The 26236-nt window shown below is 43.4% G+C and overlaps 1 protein-coding gene across 1 annotated transcript in view; it reads left to right on the top strand.

Moving 5' to 3' along the window:
* The window catches only part of NR6A1 (nuclear receptor subfamily 6 group A member 1), a 399090-nt gene that overhangs the window by 336594 nt on the left and 36260 nt on the right, over window positions 1-26236 (top strand). Inside the window, exons 6-7 of the mRNA XM_075322829.1 lie at window positions 7803-7960; window positions 8042-8269. Coding sequence (XP_075178944.1) covers window positions 7803-7960; window positions 8042-8269 — 386 coding nt within the window. The remainder of the gene's footprint in view (window positions 1-7802; window positions 7961-8041; window positions 8270-26236) is intronic.

Below are 26236 nucleotides of genomic sequence, written 5' to 3'. Positions count from 1 at the left end.
TGTACTGGCGTGCGCTGAAACCGGCAAACCGGCGAAAAGCCGGATGTGTGAAACTAGCCTTAGTGAAATGTATTTATATATGGGTTTTCTTGTGTATTGTATGCTGGCTGCCACTAGATGTCACTGGTCCCTTAGTGACAGGGGAAAGTCTAGAGTTGTGGTGAAGTGGCAGGATTGCATGAGTTAAAAGGGGGAGGACAGCCCCCAGCAAAGGGAATATAAGGGAGAGAACGTCCTGGTTCAAGTGCGTAAGGAAAGAGTGACAGAGAGAGAGTAGGTTGAGAAGAAGATGTAGCAGAGTGGAGTAGTGTGATATGGAGAAAACAGGCAAAGAAAGTGCAGGATGGAATCAAGGAAACTAAAGCAAGCGACAACACCTCAGCTATGGAAGGTAAATTCAGAGGGAGAAGAGGAGCACGTCCCTTCCGTGGCCGGTGGCCGTTATCCGTGTGGACCTTTAACCGGCAGGGTCACTGGCACGGCGGGAACAAGGGCTTTAAGAGTCCTTTATATTTTACGGTTAGTCTAACCATAGCGACAAATGATTTGGACAGTAAAAGGAATATAAAGTGCCCATCCCTCCTCTCCTTGGTGATCGTAACGAAAGAGCCGGGTTGTGAAATGGGAGTAATGCCTGTTGAAGATTGTGGTGGCAAACATGTCTTTGGTACATGGAAGCAGTGTTTAAAGCAAGCCTACAGTAAAACTGTTCTCTTTTTAACCCACGGTGGACTCGTCACTGGTAGCGCTATGTGTGATGTTGTACAGTGTGAACGGGATCCAGGAAAGCCGACTGAACCTCCATATGTGTAGCTGCAAGCAGGTACCACCTCCACACCCACTCCATACACCACTCTGCCCCCATGTCTGTAGCGTGTCGGGGCGAGCTGAGGATTGTAGCCTACTACTACCGCCCCTGGCTACGTTACAGTAGGACACTATCTTTGTATGTATGGAGGCTGATCAGTCTTCCCACTCTGCTTCTGCAGAGCCCAGCACTATCCATGGACCAGTAAGTGCTCTGAGATGGGGTCAGTATGCAAGGAGGAATGCATACTGTATATTGAGCTCTTACGTATGTTTGATATGTATGAGTTCTCTCCTCCCTTTGGGCAGGTTCTTATAAAGTTTTCTTTTCTCCCCTTTTATAGAGACAAGAATCCTGCACCCACAATGAAGAAAACTTCCAGCCGTATGTGCCAAAAAGCTCTCATCCTCCCATATTAAGAAGTAATACCAGCCTTGCACTGACAATATCATTAGAGAAGAACAACCATCCCTAATTGATTAAATTAAAGTCCTTGTACACTTAGAGGTCCAATCATCTCTGAATTCCTTCTCCAGTCAAGCCCTCAGTAACCCCAATATCAAAAAAGAGGAAAATCGATCCCATAGAAGATTCTGATTCCATGGAAGGTCCATCTTCGATTCCTGAAGGGTTACAAGACATGGACGACTTAATTTCATTTTCGGACGGGCCTGGACAGCAAGAAATATTTTTTCTGGGCTGAAGATATGGAGGAGCTATTGGGAGCAATTCGGAATAATATGGAAGTTGAGCAAGAGAAAACTACTAGATCTGTTCAAGTTGACATGTTTGGTGGACTTAGAGCCAAAAAGAGAATGGGTTTTGTTTTCTAGGAAAACATCCAGAACCAAATCCTCTACCGAGTGAACTGAGACACAGATTCCCACAAGACTAGGAATCTTCTAAATGTTGGGAGATCCCGAAGGTTGATGTTCAGGTCGCCCAGGTAGCTAAAAGAACGACTCTGCCATTTGAAGATTCTTCTGAACTCAAAGATCCAATGGACCACAAGATGGAGAGTCTAATCAAAAAATCTTGGGAAACATCAGTAGTTCTACATAAAACTAACATGGCCACTACATGTGTGGCCAGATCTTTATTCAAATAATTGGACCAGATTGAATAACATCTCACCCAAGGCACACCCAGAAAAGACTTGCTTGCCACCCATCCTCTTTGCCAAAAAGCTACAGGCTTCCTGGCAGATGCAATCTACTGAATCTAAAATTAATCTCTATTCCATTCCCTTTCAAGGAGAGTATGTTTTTGGGCCAGCTCTAGGTGAACTATTGGAAAAGGTAAGTGATAAGAAAAAAATCTCTACCGGAACAGAAAAACCATAAGAAAAAGCTTTTTCGTCCCCAAGAGAACCAACCTCCTCAATATACAGGTAAAGGAAAAACAGTGCACTGAAGTTACCCCAAAGGCAGGAGAGGCAAAAACATTTTTGTCTCCCAAAACGAACATCAAGGCAAACAATGATGCCAGCATGGTAGGAGGTTGCATCTAGAAATTTCTTTCCCAATGGCAAATGATATCCTTCAGCCAATAGGTCCTGAATGCCATCGGAGAAGGCTTAAAGATCAAATTTACCTGGTATCCTCCACATCACCTAAGAGTCATTTCCCTTACAACCCAGAGGTCACAAGGCCTACTCGCATCAGGTCTCCAGGAACTCCAGATGTCAGGAGTAATATCCCCAGTTCCAGAAGCAACGATTGGGAAAGGTGATTCATGATCTGTTCCTGATAAAGAAGACCAATGACTCTCACCGGATAATAATCTAAACCTATTGAACCAACACAAAACCTACAGTCTGTTCAGATGGAGTCAATCAAATACACATTTCCATTAATTGGGCAAAACCTTGTGATCGCAACAATTGATCTAAGAGATGCCTATTATCGCATTTTTATACACCAGTCTCACAGGAAGTTCTTGAGATTTGCATTATCTTGAAACTACCACATCCTCCACTTTCCATACAACATACTTCCATTCAGAATCTCCTCAGCGCCTCGTATGTTCACCAAAGTTAGGGCAGAAACAGTGGCATTTATCATAAAATAAAATATCTGTATCGTCCCTTATCTCTACAACTGACTAATTATTGCTCCTTCAACCTAGGTGCACCAGCAACACAAGCTCAAAGCCCTCAAGCTGCTGGAAAAGTTGGGGTGGATACTAAATCCTCAGAAATCAGACTACAACCCCTCCACAAGGACAAGGTTTCTCTACATTCTGCTGGATTCCTGCAAGCAAACATCCTTTTTGTCAGAGGATAGGCAAGTCTAAAATCCAGAATCTTCTCTCTGTGAGATCAGAGATCAGTAACTCTGAGATTGGTAATGTCTGTGTTAGAGACCATGACAGGATGCATTCAAGCAGTAGCATGGACCAAATTCCAAACAAGATCCCTGCAAACACACATCCTGTTCTCTTGTGACAAATCCCCCAGATCTCTAAACAAAAAGATCTCTACCAGGCCGCGAAAAAGCCTCGCTCCTGGTGAACGATCCCAAAACATCTAAGGAGAGGTGTTTGCTGGAATCGGGATTCCTTGGTGACAGTCCCAACAAATACTAGCTGAAGAGGTTGGGGAGCCATAGTTGCACAAACATCCCTCCAGTTACTCTGTACATACAAAATCAGCCTCAAGTCTTCCAACTTCAGAGAACTGAAGGCGGTAGAACAAATTCTCAAAGCTGTGACAAACTTGGTCCAAGGGTCCCTTGCAAAGATTAATTCAGACAACATAACAGTGGCCAGTCTATGCCACCAAGGAAGCACGCAACACGAAAATCTGAAAATGGTCTCCACAAGAACATTTTATTGGGCAGAGCAACATTTCCTATCCCTAACAGCCCTTCTACCTGAATGCTTCTGCAAACATCAAGGTGGACTTCCTCAGCAACAGAGATGTCAGCCAGGTGAATGGAGTGTAGACACAAGTGTTCCACCTGTTAGTCACGAAATGGGGCCTTCCGGAGGTAGACAATTTTGCAAGTCATCTAAACACCAAAGTAGACCTCTACTTTTCATTAAACCCAAGAGACACATGTCTGGGAGTGGAATCATTTGCCCATCCATGGACCTTCACGCTAGCATACGCCTTCCCACCGATTTTGGGTCTGGCAAGGACACTGCAGAAAATCAGGGCAGACAGAGTCTCCACAAACTTGTTAGCACCCATGTGGCCCAAAAGAAGCTATGTGGGACACTCTTCAATCTAACCCAGGAAGGTCCCTTGATGCTGCTTCTGATCAACAACCTTCTCCATCAAGGTTCCCTATATTATTCGGATCTCTGGAATTTGAACTTGGCTGACTAGCTTAGGAAACCACAATCCTGAGAACCAGAGGTCTCTCAGTTTGATCAGGACTCTTCAAAAAAAGCATAATACTTGTAACAAACGCCATGTATGGGAAGATATGGAAGAAGATAATTTCCTGGTGTAGGCCCAATCCTTTAGATCCATTTCATCTTAACATGGCTCAAATCTTAGATTTTCTTCAGAATGGACTAGAAAAAGGCCTCAGACCCAAGGTCCAGGTTTCGGACGTAGGTTCTTTCTTTGACCAAAACCTTGCAAGCCACCATTGGATTAAGAGGTTCATGACTTTGGCCGGCAGACTGCGATCTAGACAGACCAACTTGGTTCCCCTCTGAAATCTAAACATAGTCCTTAATTAATTAACACAGCCTCCCTTTGAGCCGGTTACCTTTTCGGACCTGAGGACATATCCTTGAAAACCTCCTTCTTGGTTTCAACAACTACAGCTAGAAGAGTGGGATAACTTCAAACTTTATCAATAGGAGAACCCTACCTGAAAATTCTGTATGATACAATTATTTTTCGTTTTGAACCACCTAACGTGGTCTCAGAATTTCACATGTCCCTGAACATCATTCTTCCCTGGTTCTGTGAAAACCCATCCAGTGAGAAAAAATGCATGCTTTTTTTGGTGCCTTTTTCAGCCAGAAGTTGTGTTTATTGGTGCAGAAAATTCCTGCAGTGTGCGCACATACCCTAATAAGTCACCGACATCTGCCACACAGTTAAAGGGCCGATGAGTAGAGAGCTGTGGAAAAGAAGCGCAATAGGGTTTTACCCCAATAACACAGGGGGTAAAGACAGGGAGCAGTAATACTCATCAAATGAAGTTGTGAAAGTCACAACTACTATATAGGCATGGAAAACTGGGATCACGGCAGCAGCAACCCAAACGGCAGATATCAGATTTGATGTGTTCTTATGCCTGATGGTCCTGAGGAAGGGAGCAGAGACTCCAGAAACGCGTAGACCTGTGCAAAATAAAAGATCCATTAATCTGAATACCTGAGAAGTGATCATTGGCGCGGCTGATAAAAACCCGATTTTCTTCTATTGTTCTCTGTTATACACAGATAAAGGGCAGCAGCAGCATGGCATTCGCACAGGATTGTAGTGGAGATGCTAGTAACAAAAAGGAGACCATTTAACTCTGTGGTGCTAAGATATTTGTAAAAAGGTTGCCTTGCCATTGGCTGTTGGGCTCACATAAAACTGGCCATTTTTGTGTGCTAAGTATCTCAATTTTTACATGTTTTTCATAACAGTAATGCATGCCTATACGAGGGGCTGCTGATAAGGCTTTGGCTTTGTGATTTTTTTTGTTTTTGTTTCTATGGTAACGAATCTTATATCACATGAAAGCCTTAGGTGTCTAATATATGTTTTCAAAATTTTGTGTTTGTTGCCTATGCAACAGTGTTCTACGCACGCGGGAAAACAAAATGGTGGAGTCTAATGCGATATTCACAGCAACTGAGAGCAGAGGAGTGATAAAATTATTGTTTCTGCAAGACAAGTCCGTGAAGGATATTCATGGGGATATGTCACAGACATTGGAGGATCAATGCCCTTCATATTCCACAGTTAAGTACTGGGTTGCCAAATGTAAAACGGGCCACTTCAGCACCAATGATGAGGATGGTCCTGGACGACCAAGAGTGGTGGTTGTTCCAGAGATCGTCGATGCTGTGCACAACCTCATACTGTAGAATCCACGAATTGCAGCTAAAGCAATAGCAGACATCATGGGGGTTTCCCGTGAACGTGTTTGGGACATTAGCCATGAACATTTGGACATGAGGAAGCGATCTGCAAAGTGGGTCCCCAAATGATTGGTAACAGATCCGAGAAGCATGCGAGTGAAAACTTCCCAATCCATTTGTCAGTGTTTCTGGACTGATAAGAACTTCCTGGATCGACTTGTCATTATGGATGAGACCTGGATTTATTTGTATGACCCTGAAAAGAAGGAGCAGTCAAAAGAGTGGAGGCACAATGGTTCTCCTCCTCCAAAGAAGTTCAGGGTGCAAAAATCAGCCACTAAGGTAATGGCGTCTGTGTTATGAGATAAGGAGGGCGTGCTGCTAGTGGACTACCTTCAAAAGAGTTTCACTATCAATGCAAGGTATTACATTGAACTTTTGGATCAATTGAGAACAGCACTGAAGGCCAAAAGGTGCGGCAAGCTGTCCAAAGGAATCTTGTTCCTGCAAGACAACGCCTCCGCTCACACTGCACAAGCGACCACGGCAAAACTGGCAGAGCTGGGATTCCTGCTGGTGACCACCCACCTTATTCACCAGATCTAGCTCCCTCCATCTTTCATCTGTTTCCAAACCTGAAGAAACACCTCAAGGGTACCAAATTTCATACCATATCTGATGCCATGGCTTCTACGGATGCCTGGTTTGAAACACAAACGAAATCCTTCTTTTTGCTAGGCTTACAGAACTTGGAATACCGATGTAAGAAGTGTATTGACATCAGTGGAGAGGATGTGGAATAAATGGAAAGTTTCATCACCCTATCTCGTTTCTTTCTGGGTAAAGCCAAAGACTTATCAGCAGCCCCTCGTATTTCCATATTCATCGTTCCAAATTTTTTAGCATTACAGAGTGTAACTGACTCCTTTTTGTTACTATGTTTCATGTACAGTTTGCACCTGTTCACATTAGAAGAAAGGTAGGATGTGCCATCAGTCTTTTTCTTAGATTGTAGTGGAGATGATGACTGGCAATGTCACATAGGTTCAGAATGCAGCAATGGTGCAGAGCACTGTCCGAGGTTAAAGCACTGCTGACTTGTCGGGTTAGTCTAAGCACAGTGTTCCTTCTTGGAAGAAGCCCGCAGGCCCCTCTGGCCAAAGTTGAACTCTCTTCGACCACATTGGTTACCCACCTTGGGCAGAGGCGCTTGCTGTTTTCTGTGTTGTCTTTGCGGTTGCGCCCGTTACTACAGTATAGCTAATTAAAGTAATCCATACTAAACAAAGCTTAGCTTTATTAGCAAGAAAAGTCAACGCTTTGTCTGGAGTATTCATGCCAGGATGCCACTCAGTTCGGGGACCCTAAAGTTAAGGCGCATTTACACTGCCTGATATTCCGTCAGTCCAACGTTCACCACTCATCTTTGGCGATAACTGTGTGATGTGAATGTGTCCAAAAACACTCGTTCATCGTGAATGAAATCGATTTTGCAAGTGAAAAAAATTCCCATTCATCTTTTGAAAATTGTATAATGTAAATTGACACTGTTCACTTCTCCAACTCTGAGACCGGCGAAAATTCAAGTCCTAAGTAGAGTTGATCCTGTTCCAAGGCAAATAGCACGTAGCGGTTGGAAGTCGGTGAAATCCCTGACCTGTCAGGACAGCGGGACAACCCCATCACAGTACCGCCAAGTAGTGGGCAACCCCTTTAAATGTGTAATAAAGCTACTTTTATTCATCTAAAACGCTTCCAAAACACTTTTTTTAATGCATGGAAAAGCCGCAGCAAATACTTAACATGTGGAAATACTCTTGGTTGGTGAACCTATTATTACAAGGTAGATCGAATTACCCTTATTACTTGCATTAGGGGACATCACAGGTTGTAACGCTCGTCGCAGAATCACAGTATTAATCTCATGGGCGTATTATTCTATAATCTCTTCTTTCAGATTTCAGAAGAAGAGATTGAAAGAATAATGTCCGGTCAAGAGTTTGAGGAGGAGGCCAATACTTCTTGGAGTAACAATGGAGACAGTGACCACAGTTCTCCAGGCAATGGAGTATCTGAGAGCAACCAGCCTTCACCTGTATCCACCCCCTCCTCTAGGTAACATGTGGCTCATCATGATGGTTGACCTGGTTTATGTCTCACGTGAGGCTGATGTTGTTGTCTGCATCCTTTTTACAGTAGATCACTGGAGCTGAATGGATTTGCTGCTCTACGGGAACAATATATGGGGACACCCGGACCAACGCACTATCAGTATCTACCTCATCTTTATAACTACTCTACTCAGTCTGCTTTGATACCATCTCAAACACGAAGTATAGACCCTCAGTCGCACACTCTCGTTAACCAACTAATAACTGCGGAAGATATGGAACCACTCAGCACCCCAATGTTGATCGAGGAAGGGTAAGTGTGCCAACAATAGGCAACCCCGAGGGTGTCCATCACTGCTTATGGCATCTGTTCTGTTACTCGTCGGTAAATACTTGTGTTCCTCAATCTCCAGTTCATGTTTTCTTGGCCCTCTAGGTTGTAACATTCTTCTTCCTTGAGATAATTGATTAAATTGACGTCTGTGTCCCATGGAAGTAGGACGTGTCCAATCAATGTTGGACATAGGGACATACCCAATTGTTAATAATGGTATCCATTTTTTAATGTATTGGTACCTTTCCTGGGAGGGAAAACAGAACAATAGCATAAGAGTACTTCAACAGGTGCTGTCCATACACGTAACGAAGCACACATGGACACCACAAGGACCGATTGTAGGCTATGAGTGGTATTTGACACTAATGTGTGGAAAATGTGTTCCTGAATTGATATTTTATTTACTGACCTGTTTTTCCCAGTACAACCGAACTCCGGGCCATCTGTCTGTGTAGGGTATGAAACCACAGTGCAGCAATTGGCCAAGTATGCCCCTGGCCAGAGGAAAAATGGTTGAATCAGATCTTAATTCGCAGGTTCTCAGGTTAGACACCAAATGAGTTTCTTAAAGGGGTTTTCTGGTGAAGACAAGTCATCACTCATCCATTGGATATACGATAAAATATTGACAGGTGGGTGTCTGACCACTGGGACTCGAAAGAGATCGGCAGAACATTGAATTTATATCTTCATTAGAACGGAGAGTCCTCATTCTCTATGAGGTTGCCGAATATATCCATGCGCGGAGCGGTGGTCAAGCATGTGCACTTTTTCTCCATTCTAACCAGGATTAAAGTTCTTCTTTTGCCGATCTTTCCCCAGTGATTAATAAGATATCACCTATCCTGCGGAACACAAGAGAAAGAAATCCAGTCAGCACTGGAGAAACTGGTGGTTGCATCAGATAACATGAAGCGTTTCGGCTCTACACGAGCTTGTTTGAAAGGTAGTACAAAAAGAATGCAGAATATTTTAGTAGCCGACTGGGTGCGAAAATTTGACATTTCATTACATAGTCATGAGTCTGAACGACCAATCTTCATCCTAAAAGAAAAAAAATAGATTGAATGAAGAAATTTTGTATTGCCCATGTGGTTTATTATCTATGGAAGAAACCACTATGAAAATGGTGACTCTCGAAACATACAGTGCCTTGCGAAAGTATTCGGCCCCTTGAATTTTTCAACCTTTTCCCACTTTTCAGGCTTCAAACATAAAGATAAACGTTTTAATGTTCTGGTGAAGAATCAACAAGTGGGACACAATTGTGAAGTTGAATGAAATGTATTGCTTATTTTAAACTTTTATAAATAATTAATAACTGAAAATTGGGGCGTGCAATATTATTCATCCCCTTTAAGTTAATTCTTTTGTAGCACCACCTTTTGCTGTGATTACAGCACAAGTCGCTTGGGGTATATCTTATCAGTTTTACACATCGAGAGACTGAAATTCTCGCCCATTCTTCCTTTGTAAACAGCTGGAGCTGAGTGAGGTTGGATGGAAGCGTTTGTGAACAGTAGTTTTCAGCTCTTTCCACAGATTCTTGATTGGGTTCAGGTCTGGACTGTGACTTGGCCATTCTAACACCTGGATACGTTTATTTGTGAACCATTCCATTGTAGATTTTGCTTTATGTTTGGGATCATTGTCTTGTTGGAAGACAAATCTCCGTTCCAGTCTCAGGTCTTTTACAGACTTCAACAGGTTTTCTTCAAGAATGGTCCTGTATTTGGCTCCATCCATCTTCCCATCAATTTTAACCATCTTTCCTGTCCCTGCTGAAGAAAAGCAGGCCCAAACCAAGATGCTGCTACCACCATGTTTGACAGTGGGGATGGTGTGTTCAGGGTGATGAGCTGTGTTGCTTTTACGCCAAACATATCGTTTGGCATTGTGCCCAAAAAGTTCGATTTTGGTTTCATCTGACCAGAGCACCTTCTTCCACATGTTTGGTGTGTCTGACAGGTGGCTTGTGGCAAACTTAAAACAACACTTTTTATGGATATCTTTGAGAAATGGATTTTTCCTTGCCACTCTTCCATAAAGGCCAGATTTGTGCAGTGTACAACTGATTATTGTCCTATGGACAGAGTCTCCCACCTCAGCTGTAGATCTCTGCAGTTCATCCAGAGTGATCATGGGCCTCTTGGCTGCATCTCTTATCAGTCTTCTTGTTTGAGATGAAAGTTTGGATGGACTGCTGGGTCTTGGTAGATTTGCAGTGGTATGATACTCCTTCCATTTCAATATGATCGCTTGCACAGTGCTCCTTGGGATGTTTAAAGTTTTGGAAATCTTTTTGTAACCAAATCCAGCTTTAAACTTCTCCACAACAGTATCACGGACCTGCCTGTTGTGTTCCTTGGTCTTCATGATGCTCTCTGCGCTGTAAACAGAACACGGAGACTATCACAGAGCAGGTGCATTTATACGGAGACTTGATTACACACAAGTGGCTTATATTTATCATCATCAGTCATTTAGGACAACATTGGATCATTCAGAGATCCTCAATGAACTTCTGGAGTGAGTTTGCTGCACTGAAAGAAAGGGGATGAATATTGCACGTCCCAATTTTCAGTTATTTTTTTTTTTTTCAAAGTTTAAAATAAGCAATAAATTTCGTTCAATTTTACAATTGTGTCCCACTTGTTGTTCATTCTTCACCATAACATTAAAATTTTGAAGCCTGAAATGTGGGAAAATTTTGAAAAATTCAAGGGGGCCAAATAGTTTCATAAGGCAATGTAAATCTACTATTTGATCAACCAAGAAAACGAGCAGTCAAGGAAAACTTCTTAAAAGAAATCAACCCACAAAATGGGAGGATTACTGGATGCATAGGTTGCAAACTTTGGAAGCTTTGGGTCTAAAGATATGAAGTTCTCAGCTTTATATAACATTTTTTCTTCTTTGTTTTTATTCCAAGTCAGTTTTCGTCATTAATTAATTTGAATTATTAGTCATTTCATATTTTGACGTCATTCATAATTTTTTTTAAAGATAAATCATGGTTCTGCAAGTGTATTATTGCATGCATGTACTTAATATATTTCTCTCTATATATTTAATGTATTTTTTTCATATATGATCATTGGTTGTTCACGCTCATTAATATGTAATAAAGATGGTGTCATTCATGTTTTTCCACCCAGCTGGCTAATAATATGCTCTGTTATGTTTTGTTTTTCTATTTTTGTACTACATGTAAAAAAGCTCAAGTAGAGCCGAAACGCGTCCCGTTATTTGATGCAACTGTGATTTTTTTTTTTTTGTTCAAATAAAATTTATTTAAATTCATCCGAAGAATGAAGTTCCGGTCTCTTTTTCTATCCTGGGGGACGGTGATAATGTTTACACCAGGGAAACCCTTTAAGCAATGGCATATCTTACTTCCCATTAGGTAAGTATGTGTAGGCGCAACGTCATTGGCCCAGCTCACTACTACAGATGGGTGAATAGTCAAATATTTGGGATCCGATTCTTCTTGCCAAATAATTTCTAATATTCATGTAGTCGTGCCCAATAATGAACCTAATGCAAGTCAATTGGAAACGCAAATTTTCTGCAGGACCTTGGAAGTAGGTCTGGGAGGGCTGTAAAAATGCTGCAATGGATGGAAAAGTGCTGAGCTGAATGGGAACAGCATTGGGGAAGATACCTGGATGCATTTCTGACTCAAAACTGGTTTCTGCGACAAATGTGTTCAGAGTAAATTAGGAGAATTATACTTCCTAAGTTTCCCTGCAGCTGTCACACTGCCTCCAGGTCCAATAAGTTCATGAATATGCACTGCTTTCCCCGCCCATCCTCTGTAACACTGTCTGTGATAGGGTGGGCAGGGGAAGCAGGACTGCAACCAAAGTGCCAGCGTTTGTGATTGGTTGCCTTCACGCTAGCTATCTGGGTCATCAAAGTGGAGTGTAACAATAAATAATTGGAAAAAATGGTGCAAGGTCCCTCATATTTTGATACCCAGCAAAGATAAAGCAGACAGCTGGAGGCTGCAGCCCCCAGATGTGTGTGTTATCTTGGCTGTGTATCAAAATACGAGGGACACCATATGGTTTTGTTTTTTTAAATTATTTAAATAAACAATTTAAAAAAAAAACATTGTGAGGTTCCCTCAATTTTGACCAAGGTAAAGCGGACAGCTGGGGGTTGGTATTCTCAGGCTTGAGGTTCTCATGATTATTGGGCCCTCACCAGCTTAAAAATAGGAGCCTGCAGCCAGTGCAGAATTGGCGCATCTAATCTCTGGTGCTTTACTTGGCTCGTCCTGATTTGCCCTGCAGCGGTGGCAGTTGGGGTAATATAAGCGGTTAATGACAACTGTGATTTGTCAAAATAAAAAATCACAGCTGTCCTCAAGCCCGAGGTTCTTAATGGCTATAACAATACCCATTACTAGCCCTGTAAGTCAAAAGAAATGAACAGAAGATGTAGAGGAAAATCGTTTATTTAAAAAAAAAAAAAAAAAACATTCTCTTTCTCCAGTTTTTTAGTCAATTAACTCAATGTCGGATTAGGGGATGTGTGCACATTGAGTATTTGATTGCGGAAGTTTCTGCACCAACTATGCAGCTCCTGACAATAAATTGCACCAAAACTACAAGAAAACGAATGCTGCATCATGGTGTGTTTTTGCCAGGAGATGCAAATTTAGTGTAGAAATGTCAGCAACCAAATACTCAGTGTGCGTAACACAACTTCCCCTGAAGTCACAGCTGGGGTTTCCATGGTACGCAAGCTGTAACCTCAGATGAACTGACCTGAGTTGAACTCGGTGACCTCACCTCAGGTGAAGTAATTGAACTCAGTGCTGGATCAGGCAATGTGCACACATTGCCTGTTTGGTTGTAGACATTTCTGCACCAAATCTGAAACTGCTGTAAAAAACTGCATCAAAATGCATGCAGTATTGATGCAATGTTTTGCTAAGAGATGCAGACTTTGTGCAGAAATATCTGCAACCAAATACTGAATGTGTGCACATAGCCTAATCCGGTAATCCAGCATTGAGTTCAGTGACTTCACCTGAGGTCACAGTTGGGGTTCCCATGGTACCCCAGCTGTGAACTGACCTGAGGTGAACTTATTGAACTCGGTGACCTCACCTCAGGTGAAGTCATTCAACTCAATACTAGATAACCGGATTAGGCAATCTGCACACATTGAGTATTTGGTTGCAGAAATTTCTGAACCAAATCTTTATCTCCTGGTAAAATCAGCACCGATACCGCATGCATTTTGATCTAGTTTCAGGGCAGTCTTTGCCACGGGAACCCCAGCTGTGACCTCAGGTGAAGTCCTTGAACTCAATGCCGGGTTACCGGATTAGGCTATATGCACATGTTCAGTATTTGGTTGCTGATATTTCTGCACCAAATCTGCATATCCCGGCAAAAAAACGCACCAAAATTCCTTGAGTTTTGATGTCGGGTCACTGTGTTTTTTTGCCAGGAGCTGCAGATTTGGTGCAGAATTGTCTTCAACCAAATACTCAATGTAAAAAAGAAATGATGTGTAGTTATTAAAGCAGGAGAATTATACTTTCCTTGTTTCCCACAGCTGTCTCGCTGTTTTCAGGTCCGGTCATTAACCCTTATGAATATTCACAGCTTCCCCCAGCCCGCACTCTGTGCCAACATCTGTGATTTATGCCCTCACACTAGCTGTCTGGGTCAAAAAGTGGAGTTTAAAAATAAATAATTGTAAAACATTGTGTAGGGTCCCCCGTATTTTGATACCCAATGCAGATAAAGCAGACTGCTACAGGGTGCAGCCCCAGCTGTGCTTGTTATTTTGACTATATATTCAAATATGAGCGACCCCCCCCCTCATGTGTTTTTTTTTCTTCTTTAAATTACTAAAATAAATAAAAAACAACAAACATCTTGGGGGTCCCCACCATTTTTGATACCCAGCCAAGATAAAGCACACAGCTTGGGTCTGGTATTCTCAAGTTTGGGGAGGCCCATGGTTAATGGGTCCTCCCCAGCCTAAAAATATCAGCATGCAGTCGTCCCAATTGGCGCATTCACTAGATAAGCCAAATTGCGACACTTATTTGACTCCTCTCAATTGCCCTGGTGTAGTGGCAACTGGGTAATATTCGGGGTTAATAACTGATTTGTCAAAAAATTAAACACCCACCGTTACTAATCGTGCAATTAAAAAGAGACACAAAAAACACACAGAAAAAGCTTTTATTTTAAAAACAAACAAAAAACACCCTCTTTCTCCAATTTCTTAACCCCCAAAACACCCTTGCAGATTCAACAATTCACAGGAGGTCCCACATCAATCTCGGCTCTGCTGCATCCTGAGGTAGCAGTGCATGGTCACATTAGAAAATGTGACCGATCATTGTGGGGCAGGGACACACTGACTGATTAGGCTATGTGCACACGTTCAGTATTTGGTTGCAGACATTCTTGCACCAAATCTGCATCTCCTGGTAAAAAAACGCACCGATACCACATTCATTTTGATGCAGATTTGGTGCATAAATATCTGCAACCAAATAGTCAATGTGTGCACATCGTCTAATCCGGCATTGAGTTCAATGACTTCACCTACAGTGAAGTCACTGAGTACAATGGGTTCAGTTCTCGTCAGTTCACATGAGATCACAACTGGGGTACTGTGGGAACCCCAGCTGTGACCTCAGGTGAACTCAGTAGTGTCACCGCTCACAGCTGGGGCTCAGTCATTGTGTCCTTGATGCAGCAGTGCTCGGACACGTTTTCTAATGTGACCATGCACTGAGACCTCAAGATGTAGCAGAGCCGGGATCGTCATGGGACTTCATGTGAATTGCTTTTTAACCTTAAGGGCTATTTTGGAGGTTACTAAATTGGGGAACAAGGGTTGTTGTTTTCTTTAAATAAAGGATTTTTCTCTGTTTTGTGTTTTTCCTTTGACTTACAAGGTTAGTAATGGGCGCAGGGGTCTCATAGACCTCAGACTTGATGGCAGCTGTGATTTTTTTTAATAAGTCACAGCTGTCATTAACCCCTTATATTACTCCGATTGCCACCGCATCAGGTCAATCAGGATGAGCCGGGTAAGCGCCGGAATTAGCGCATCTAATGGTTGCGCCAGTTCTGGTCAGCTGCAGGCTGTTACTTTTAGGCTGGGGAGGGCCCAAAAGCCATGGACCTCCCCAACCTGAGAATACCATCCCCCAGCTGTCTGCTTTATCTTGGCTGGGTATCAAAATTGGGGGGACGCTAAGATAATTTTTAAAATTATTTATTTACTAATTAAAAATTAAAATGCACGGGTCCCTCGTATTTTGATACACAGCCAAGATAATGCACACAGCAGGGGGCTGCAACCTGTAGCTGTCTACTTTATCGGCGCTGGGTATCAAGATACGGGGGATTTTTTCCAATTATTTATCTTTACACCACTTTGGGGACCCAGACAGCTAGTGTGAGGGCAACCAATCACAGATGTTGGCACAGAGGGTGGGCTGGAGAAACAGGACTGCAACCAATCACAGACACTGTTACAGAGGGTGAGCTAGGGGAAGCAGTGCATATTTATGAACTTTATTGATCTGACCCGGAAGCAGTGTGACAGCCACGGGGAAATTCAGTAATGAGATTCCTGCCCCATTATTGAGTAGGTAAAAAGAAATAGACACAAAACAGAGAAAAATGCTTTATTAAGCAAAAAAAACCACCCTCTTTCTCCAATTAATTAAGCCCAAAACAACCCTGCGGGTTTGACATAATCTACAGACACAACGTCCCAAAACGATCCCGGCTCATCTGAGATTGTAATGTACGGTCACATTAGAAAATGCGACCGAGAACTGCGGCATCAGGGACATACGTAGCTGTGAGAGCGGTAAGGGTAAGTTCACAGCTGTCTGTTTCCACGGTACCCCAACTGTGAACCTCTGTGAACTCACCTCAGGTGAACTCTATGAACTCAATGCCAGATTACCGGCTTAGGCTATGTGCACATGTTGAGTATTTGGTTGCAGAAAATCTCCATCTTCTGGCAGGAAAGCGCCATACGGTTTTGATGCATTTATCTTCCAGGAGATGCAGACTTGGTGCAGAAATTTGCATCAAACCTGCATCTGCTGGCAGGAAAATGCACCAAAATACGCAATGGGCTTTTGACGCGTTTTTCTGCCAGGAGATACGGTTCTGATGCAGAAATTTGTTGCACCAAAAACGTGATGCAGTATTGATGCAATTTTCTGCCAGGAGATGCCGATCTGGTGCAGAAATTTGTTGCAGAAATCTGCATTTCCTGGCAGAAATATGCATCAAAACTGCATCGCGATTTGGTGCATTTTTCTGACAACAGCTGCAGATATTCTGCAACCAAATACTCAACGCGTGCACGTAGCCTAAGCCAGTAATCTGGCATTGAGTTCACCTTAGGTGAGTTTGAGTTCGCCTGAGGTCACAACTGGGGTACCGTGGAAACAGACAGCTGGGTACTCACTGACATCTCCGCTCTCACAGCTGCAGCCCCATCAAAGTATCCCTGACACCGCAGTGCTCAGTTGTGTTCTCTAATGTGACCGCGCAATGTGACCTCAGGATGTGTGAAGTGCCAGTATCATCATGAGACGTCGTGTCTGTAGTTTATGTCGAACCTGAAGGGGTGTATTAGGGGGTAATGAATTAGAGGAAAAGGGTGGATTTTTTTTTTTCCTGTGTTTTCATATTTTTTACTTACACGATTATTAATGAGGGGGGTCTCCTAGACCCCTACCCATTACTAACCCCGGTCTTGATGACAAAGCGGATTTTTTTAAACAAATCAAAGCTGTCATGAACTACTTATATTACCCCGATTTGCTACCATCTGGGCAATCATGACATGCTGATAACCATGGGCCTCCCGAGCCTGAGAATAGCAGCCCTCAGCTGTCTGCTTTGTCTTGGCTGGCTATCAAAATTGGGGGAGGGGAGTGGGGAGCACTGCACACCGTTTTTTTAAATTGTTTATTTAAATATTTTTTTTAAAAAAAAAGCCTCATGGGGTCCCTCTTATTTTGATACACAGCCTCCAGCTGTCTGCTTTTTCTGCTCTTGGTATCAAAATACGGGAGACCCACGTCATTTTATCTAATTTTTTGTTTTTACATTCTAGTTATGGGACCTAGACATCTAGTGTGAGGACAACTAATCACAGACTTCAGCAGTCTAACTGCAACCAATCACAAATGCAGTCACAGAGGGTGGGTGGGGGGAAGCACGGAATATTCATGAGATTTAATGAGCGAACCAAGAAGCAGTGTGACGGCCATGCATAAACTCTTAAGTATTATTTCCCACCACTAGTCTTAAGTAGTCAGTACAAGTCTATAAGAGCCAGAACGAGGCTTTCATAGATTTGTATTAAGTTGTGAGCTCCGGTGCTCTCCATAAAACCCTGGGGCAGCTGGCGAGTCACAAGTCACCAGAGACCGACCAGAGTGACGCTGGAAAACAATGGACTGTTGCAGATGAGTATAAGAAAGGGCCACGGGGGGGGGGGGGGAAAAAGCTGGAGTGGTGCTTTAAAGGGGATCTGTCAAAAGGTTTTTACTATGTCATCTGATGTAAGCATAATGTAATACATGCAATGTATAATTTACTGGCACATATTATGGTGCGGGGTGGGGGAACATTGTGGAACGGTGCAGGGTGTGGGGGGACATTATGGAGCATTGCAATGTGTGGGGGGACATTATGGAGCAGTGCAATGTGTGGGGGGACATTATGGAGCAGTGCAATGTGTGGGGGGACATTATGGAGCAGTGCAATGTGTGGGGGGACATTGTGGAGCGGTGCAGGGTGTGGGGGAATATTGTGGATCGGTGTGGGGAATATTATGGAGTGTTGTGCCTCTGAGGAAGCCTCTCTGTTAGATGTGATATGCGTGGGGCACTTCCCCTATTTGCTATTTGGCTGTTTTTCCTCATCTGTTTTTTCATTTTGCACAAAACATTAATTTGATTCTTGTATATCAGGTATGTAGTTTTGTACTGTTTTATTAACTCTTATATTAACTTATTGTTTGTATTGTGCATCTTCTCATATGTGGCTCTTTTATAAACACCCTTATTATATACAGTACATCAATATATAGGGTTAGCCTTTGGTCTTTTGTGGGTAGATTCTGTGTTTCAGAATTTCTGTGTTTTTTATTTCTGCTTTTAATGGTTTTCATTGTTAGTGTTTTTTTGCAGTTTTTCAATAAACTTTCATTTATTGTGATCCTTTCTGCAGGGCACATCTTTGCTTCTTCTGTTATGAATATTATGGAGCGGTGCGGAGTGTGGAGGAACATTATGGAGTGGAGCAGGGAATGGGGGATATTATGGAGCGGCGCATGATGTGGGGGATGCTATGGAGTGGTGTGGACATATGGAGTGGTGCAGAGTGTCAGACATATGGAGCAGAGCAGGGTGTGGGGGAACATTATGAAGCTGAGCAGGATGTAGTAGACATTATGGAGCGGTGCAGGAGAACATTATGAAGTGGTGCAGGGTGCGGGAAGATATTATGGAGCAATGCAGGGTCTGGGGACTATTATAAAGCGGTGCAAGATGTAAGGGGACATTATTGAGCGGTGCAGGGTGTGGGGGACATTATGGAGCGATATAGGGTATGGGGGAACATTGTGGAGTGGTGCAGAATGTGGGGAAACATTATGAAACTGAGCAGGATGTGGATCAACATTATGGAACAGTGCGGGATGTGGGTGACATTATGGAGCAGTGTGGGACAAATGTAGCGGTGCAGGAGGACATTATGGAGCGGTGCAGAGTCTGGGAGATATTATGGCATGGTTCAGGGTGTGGGCGGACATTATCGAGTGGTGCAGGGGGTGGGGGGACATTATGGAGCGGTGTAGGGCATGGGGGACATTGTGGAGCGATTCAGGGAGTGGGGGAACATTGTGGAGCGGTGCAGGATGTGAGGGATATTTTGTGCAGGGAGCACAACAAGGGTCGATTATCTATTTATGGGTGGCAGCATGGGAGATATTTTGATTTATATGTATATTGATACTTTTATTTTTAAGGGCACCAGGTCGGGATGTGATGCAGTAGACTGGAGAAGAGAGAAGTCTACAGAGACCAGCTGTGGATGTGAAACATCATCATGGCATTGGTACTACGACAAAAGAGTTGGATACAAAATAGATTTGATGAAATGATTCTGTTTACGTCTCATCAGTACTGTGGTTTCTGTATGGTCTGCAATCTGATGACTGATAATGCCTAGCATCTTCTTACCATTGTTAAGAACATACTGTAATTTGCAGGTTCATCTGCTACAAATGTATGTGGGACTGACCTTGACCTGCAGTTGGTCACTACTAAGCTTAGTGACATATTCCTGTACTGATGGTGGTTTTGGTGATGTATTCATGTACTGATGTGGTCTTGGTGATGTATTCATGTACTGATGTGGTCTTGGTTATGTCATGGTGCAATTCATAAAGTGCTTCATTTTAAAACTGAAAAATCCTCAAAAGTATTTAGTTGAGTTTCTGCTCCAAAAACTCAGTGTAAGTTGGATGTATCCACACTTATTTTATTTTTTTAGCAGAAACTCTCCAAATCCTTCTTAAATACTCAAGACTTGGTTCTGCTGATGTATTCATGTAAGTACCCCTTTACGTTTTTTTGCGGCCCTTCAGATTGATTCAGTATGACAATGTGGCCCTCGGATATGAGGCTGCTCTCTTAATTACCAAGCAAAAACCTGCTGACAGATTCCCTTTAATCACTACAGTTTTCAGATGGAGCGTTTCCAATCCAGGAACATTAGGAAATATTGCTGCAGCTGGTTCATATATTCTTGGAAGATGTCTCCAGTGTGAAACTTTGCTGTTATCTCCAGGTGGATATATGTGTATATCTTTGCTGTTGAATGTCACCTTCTGCACTTAAGATACTTATTAAAAAATATCCTTGGCCTTTTCTTTCATATTGATGTATTTTTCATCCTTATTCCAGCTTCATCTCAATAAGTTCTTTATCGAATATTTAGAATCATTATGTCCCCTCCCTGACGTTTTCTATAATAACCTTATTATGATAGGTTAGTTTTCTAACTCATGACTGCTGCTCATCACACGTCACCTTGAAGTTGTGCGCTTCGCTACAGCAACCTTGTACCTTGCCATTCGTTCTTGACTTGTTTGCAGAATTTCTTATTCATTGCTATTAAATTGCCAATGATAAAACTCTAGAAATTCAGTTATGAAAAGTCAACTTCTAATTATCATACCAAGTCCAAGCAATTTCACATCTTCCTTTGTTCCCAGGAGAAAAAAAAGTTTGTTAAGTTAGAAGAGATTCTTATTGATGAAGAGAAGTAGAAATCCAGTGTAAAAAAAAAAAAAAAGTATGATAGATTTTAATACATGTAGTGCCCCAATGTATTTACTAGATCTACTTAGAGGACATACCGTATATACAGCTCTGGTAAAAATTCTATACACACTCACACACCTGGTAAAAATTGAGACCACTGCGAAATTGTCAGTTTTTCTGATTTCTCTTTATAGGTATATTTTTGAGTAAAATGTAAATTGTTCTTTTATTCTATAAACTACTGACAACGTCTCCAAATTTCCAAGCAATAAATGTTGTATTTATTTTGAGAAAATGAGAAATGGTCAAAATAACAAAAAAATGCATTGCTTTCAGATCTCAAATAATGCAAAGAAAACAAGTTCATAATCATTTAGAAACAACAATACTAATGTTTTATGACCTTATGCCACTCCTGGTACAAAAATGTAAGCAGATCTTCTTTGTTGGATGGCTTGTGACTATCCATCTTTCTCTTTATTACATTCCAGAGGTTTTCAAAGGGGTTCTGGTCTGGAGATTGGGCTGGCCATGACAGAGTTTTGATGTGGTGGTCCTTCATCCACACATTGATTGACCTAGCTGTGTGGCATGGCGCATTGTCCTGCTGGAAAAAACAGTCCTCCGAGTTGGGGAACATTGCCTGAGCAGAAGGAAGCAACTGTTTTTCCAGGATAACCTTGTATGCGGCTTGATTCATACGCCCTTAGCAAACTTTAATCTGCCCAATTCCAGCCTTGCTGAAGCATCCCCAGATCATCACCGACCCTCCACCAAATTTCACAGTGGGTGCAAGACACTGTGGCTTGTACGCCTCTCCAGGTCTCCGTCTAACCATTAGACGACCAGGTGTTGGGCAAAGCTGAAAATTAGACTCATCAGAGAAGATTACCTTACTCTAGAAATTGGTCAGGAATTGGGCAGATTAAAGTTTGCGAAGGACGTATGAATCAAGCCGCATACAAGGTTATCCTGGAAAAACAGTTGCTTCCTTCTGCTCAGGCAATGTTCCCCAACTCTGAAGACTTTTTTTTTTCCAGCAGGACAAACCTAGGTCAATCAATGTGTGGATGAAGGATCACCACATCAAACCCTGTCATGGCCAGCCCAATCTCCAGACCTGAACCCCATTGAAAACCTCTGGAATGTAATCAAGAGGAAGATTGATAGTCACAAGCCATCAAACAAAGAAGAACTGCTTACATTTTTGCACCAGGAGTAGCATAAGGTCATCCAAAAGCAATGTGGAGACTGGTGAAAAGCAGCCAAGAAGCATGAAAGCTGGGATTATAAATCATGGTTATTGCACAAAATTGATTTTTAAACTTTTCCTGAGTTAAAACATTATTAGTATTGTTGTTACTAAATGATTATGAACTTGTTTTCTTTCCATTATTTGAGGTCTGAAAGCACTGTGCATTGTTCTGTTATTTTGACCATTTCTCTTTTTCAGAAAATAAATACAAACTTTTGCTTGGAAATTCGGAGACGTTGTCAGTAGTTTATAGAATAAAAGAACAGTTTACATTTTACTCAAAAATATACCTATAAAGAGAAAAATCAGAAAATTTTGCAGTGGTCTTTTAATTTTTGCCAGAGCGGTGTATATATTTATTTATATTTCACCTCTCTGTTGTGGAGGTATAGTGATCAAATTAAGTGGGAGTTAGGTAGTTTTCACTGAGACAACGTGTAGTTTCTCACCTGTATGATGCTGACCAATCATAGTCAGGCAGCAACACAGGAGAAAAAGAATAAGCAACAGAGCGGAAATAAGAAAACAACAATGGTGTCGTAAAAAAATGTCTAACTGAAAAAATGTAAAATTTTAATGTTTTGTTTAAATTTTATTTGTTTTTAATTGAGAAAAATATAAAAAAAAAATAATGTAAAAAGTTTGATATTTTTCACTCTTTAACACTAGGGTGATCAGCTGTTGAAATCCTAGTGTACAACTAGCCTGAATTACAGCTGCATTAAAATTGGGTGGAATCTGGTCTCATGTGTCTGATGTCATGTCTCCCCTCCCCTTCTGGGTGTTTCCAAAAGGATAAGGGAATATGAAGTTTAAGATCACAGTGCGGAGCCATTTTGTTAGTGACCGCAAAGGGATCCTAATATGTCTAAAGTCTCACCAAGGACAGCTGGCACAGTGCCCCACTGTATACTGTGCCCCCATATTTTTGTGCCCCCATATTTTTGTGCCCCCATATTTTTGTGCCCCCATATTTTTGTGCCCCCATATTTTTGTGCCCCCATATTTCTTTGCCACCGTATTTCTGTGCCCCCGTATTTCTGTGCCCTTGTATTTCTGTGCCCCCGTATTTCTGTGTCCCCGTATTTCTGTGCCCCCGTATTTCTGTGCCGCCATATTTCTGTGCCGCCATATTTCTGTGCCGCCATATTCCTGTGCCCCCATATTCCTGTGCACCCATATACTGTACTCTGAGTGCTGAGAGGAGGAACTGCCGAGACACCAGGCTGACATGACAAGATAAGCTGCTGGGAGCAGAGGTCCGAGGGGACATGTGGCGAACAGGGGTGATCTGCAGCCTGAGCCCAGATTTGTACTAAAGATTTCATGCTGCGATCACCGCTCACAGCCGCATGCACTCACTTCAGACCTCTATCCTGTCAGCCTGGTGTCTCGGCTGTTCCTGCCAGCAATCAGAGCACAGAGTAGTGAGGAGGAGCTGCCGGGAGGGGGGAGTGGAGGCCCAAGGCAAGCACATGCAGGGGGCGCGGGGGCGGTGATCGCAGCGCGACTTCCATAGCACAACACCAGGATCAGCCTCAGATCACCGCCACTGCCACTGTGCTCACGGGGACAGTGGAGCACACAGTAGATGCTGAGGACTCCACAGAGGTGGCGGTGGTCTCCTTCCAGAGCTGTGATCACCCAGTCACCCAGGGGGCATGTCCAGGTCACAGCAGGGAGCAGCTATAGTGTTAAGGGATAGGGTTGGAGCCCAACTGTTATCTCTTATGCACAGGGACTATCATATTTGGATGCAGCAAATCCAAGATGGCAGCCTCCAGTGTTTGAGTAAAAATAGAATTAAATAAAAAATAACTAAACAATGAATTTAATTTTGTATTAAAAATAATTGATTCCATAGTCACTATTGTTAATACAAAAATTAAAAAACGCAACACCTTACTTTTACAGGAGTTGTTTGTAACTGAAACATCAATAGATATCATTACTGGGGGTTCAAACACGCAGCACCCCACACAATCTGCTAAGAACTGCTCCAATAATAGCCGAACCACAACAGTGCCTACATTACGGGGTGACAACCAAACTTTTAGTGGGAAATAAAGTGAGGTGCTTGGCAGGGGATCACCAAGCATTGTAGGTGCTGTTGTGTTCCTGCCAGTATATCTCTTAGTTCTGGCCCACACAGTTTTAAGCTTATCTGTAGTGGATTAAAACCGATATGATAGAAGGGCCATCAATATCTCTGTCCTAGACAAACCTTTTGCCTAAAACTAAAATTGGGCTGACACATTCAATTAATGTCTGTGAGCTCTCGGGGGCTGCGTCTTCTCACCTTCTGTAGACTGTCAGCCCTCGAGGGCTGGGTCTTCTCGCCTCCTGTAGCCTGTGAGCCCTCGGGGGGCTGGGTCTTCTCGCCTCCTGTAGCCTGTGAGCCCTCGGGGGGCTGGGTCTTCTCGCCTCCTGTAGCCTGTGAGCCCTCGGGGGGCTGGGTCTTCTCGCCCTCGGGGGGCTGGGTCTTCTCGCCCCCCCTATAGCCTGTGAGCCCTCGGGGGCTGGGTCTTCTCGACCCCCCTGTAGCCTGTGAGCCCTCGGGGGCTGGGTCTTCTCGCCCCCCCCTGTAGCCTGTGAGCCCTCGGGGGCTGGGTCTTCTCGCCCCCCCCTGTAGCCTGTGAGCCCTCGGGGGCTGGGTCTTCTCGCCCCCCCCCCTGTAGCCTGTGAGCCCTCGGGGGCTGGGTCTTCTCGCCCCCCCCTGTAGCCTGTGAGCCCTCGGGGGCTGGGTCTTCTCGCCCCCCCTGTAGCCTGTGAGCCCTTGGGGGCTGGGTCTGCTCGTCCCCCCCTGTAACCTGTGGGCCCTCGGGGTCTGGGTCTTCTCACCCCCCCCTGTAGCCTGTGAGCCCTCGGGGGCTGGGTCTTCTCGCCCCACCTGTAGCCTGTGAGCCCTCGGGGGCTGGGTCTTCTCGACCCCCCTGTAGCCTGTGAGCCCTTGGGGGCTGGGTCTTCTCGCCCCCCTGTAGCCTGTGAGCCCTCGGGGGCTGGGTCTTCTCGCCCCCCCTGTAGCCTGTGAGCCCTCGGGGGCTGGGTCTTCTCGCCCCCCCTGTAGCCTGTGAGCCCTCGGGGGCTGGGTCTGCTCGCCCCCCCTGTAGCCTGTGAGCCCTCGGGGGCTGGGTCTTCTTGCCCCCCCCCCCCCTGTAGCCTGTGAGCCCTCGGGGGCTGGGTATTCTGGCCCCCCCCCGTAGCCTGTGAGCCCTCGGGGGCTGGGTATTCTGGCCCCCCCCGTAGCCTGTGAGCCCTCGGGGGCTGGGTCTTCTCGCCCCCCTGTAGCCTGTGAGCCCTCGGGGGCTGGGTCTTCTTGCCCCCCCCTGTAGCCTGTGAGCCCTCGGGGGCTGGGTCTTCTCGCCCCCCCTGTAGCCTGTGAGCCCTCGGGGGCTGGGTCTTCTCGCCGCCTGTAGACTGTGAGCCCTCTGGGGCTGGGTCCTCTCGCCTCCTTTATCAGTCTGTGTTTTGTATTGTTCATGATTATTGTACTTTTTTATGTATACCCTTTTTCCATATGTAAATGGAATAAATGGCGCAATAATAATAATAATAATAATGATGTTGGCCCAATCTACCGATAAGCTAGCCACATCTTATAGGTAATTTATTATTCTTCTTCTTATTATTATTATAATAAATGTTAATTTTTTATATTTATTTTTTCACATATTTAATATTTTTAATGGATAAAATGCAAAAAAAAGTTAAGCTTTGATATTTTCAACTGTTAGATGCTAGGGGAGCAGCTGCTCAGATTTGACATGAAAGCCAATTGTACTGCTAGCTCGCATTACGACTGCTGTAAATGTGGGCGGTGGTGAGCTGATGTTTATCTTGATATTGTTTTGGGGGCATATAAAATCTTTTGATTACGTTTTATTGCATTTTTTTTTAGGAAGGTAAGTTGGCTGAAAAAAATTACAATTCTGGTATTTCGATTATTTATTTTTTGTCATTTATTGTAGGGTTTAATTTATTTTATATTTTGATAGATCGTACTTTTACACGTGGCAATACTAATTCCATTTATTTCATTTTAAGGAGGTAGGTGGCAGAATGTTTCAGATTAATGTAATTTTTTTTTTTATTTGATTTTTTTTTATTTTTACTCCCCTTAGGGACTACCTTGAGGCGAGCCGGTCTGGCACCATTTTCATAAGGGTAATACTCTACACACCCAAACAGCCAGCCCTGGTGATTGCATTGAAAAGAGTGGAACTCGTTTTCTTCCCTTTGCTTTGAGGGGCTACGCTTGGCATATGCCAATAAGGGGGAGATGGCACATACTGAGAACTGATCTGCCCTCTCTTCCCTTGGGGCACTTGTATTGCTGAAC

Source organism: Anomaloglossus baeobatrachus, chromosome 9, assembly GCF_048569485.1.
Source record: "Anomaloglossus baeobatrachus isolate aAnoBae1 chromosome 9, aAnoBae1.hap1, whole genome shotgun sequence".
NCBI lineage: Eukaryota > Metazoa > Chordata > Amphibia > Anura > Aromobatidae > Anomaloglossus > Anomaloglossus baeobatrachus.
Note: the sequence above shows the minus strand (reverse complement) of the source record. Positions and strands in the feature narration are given on the sequence as shown.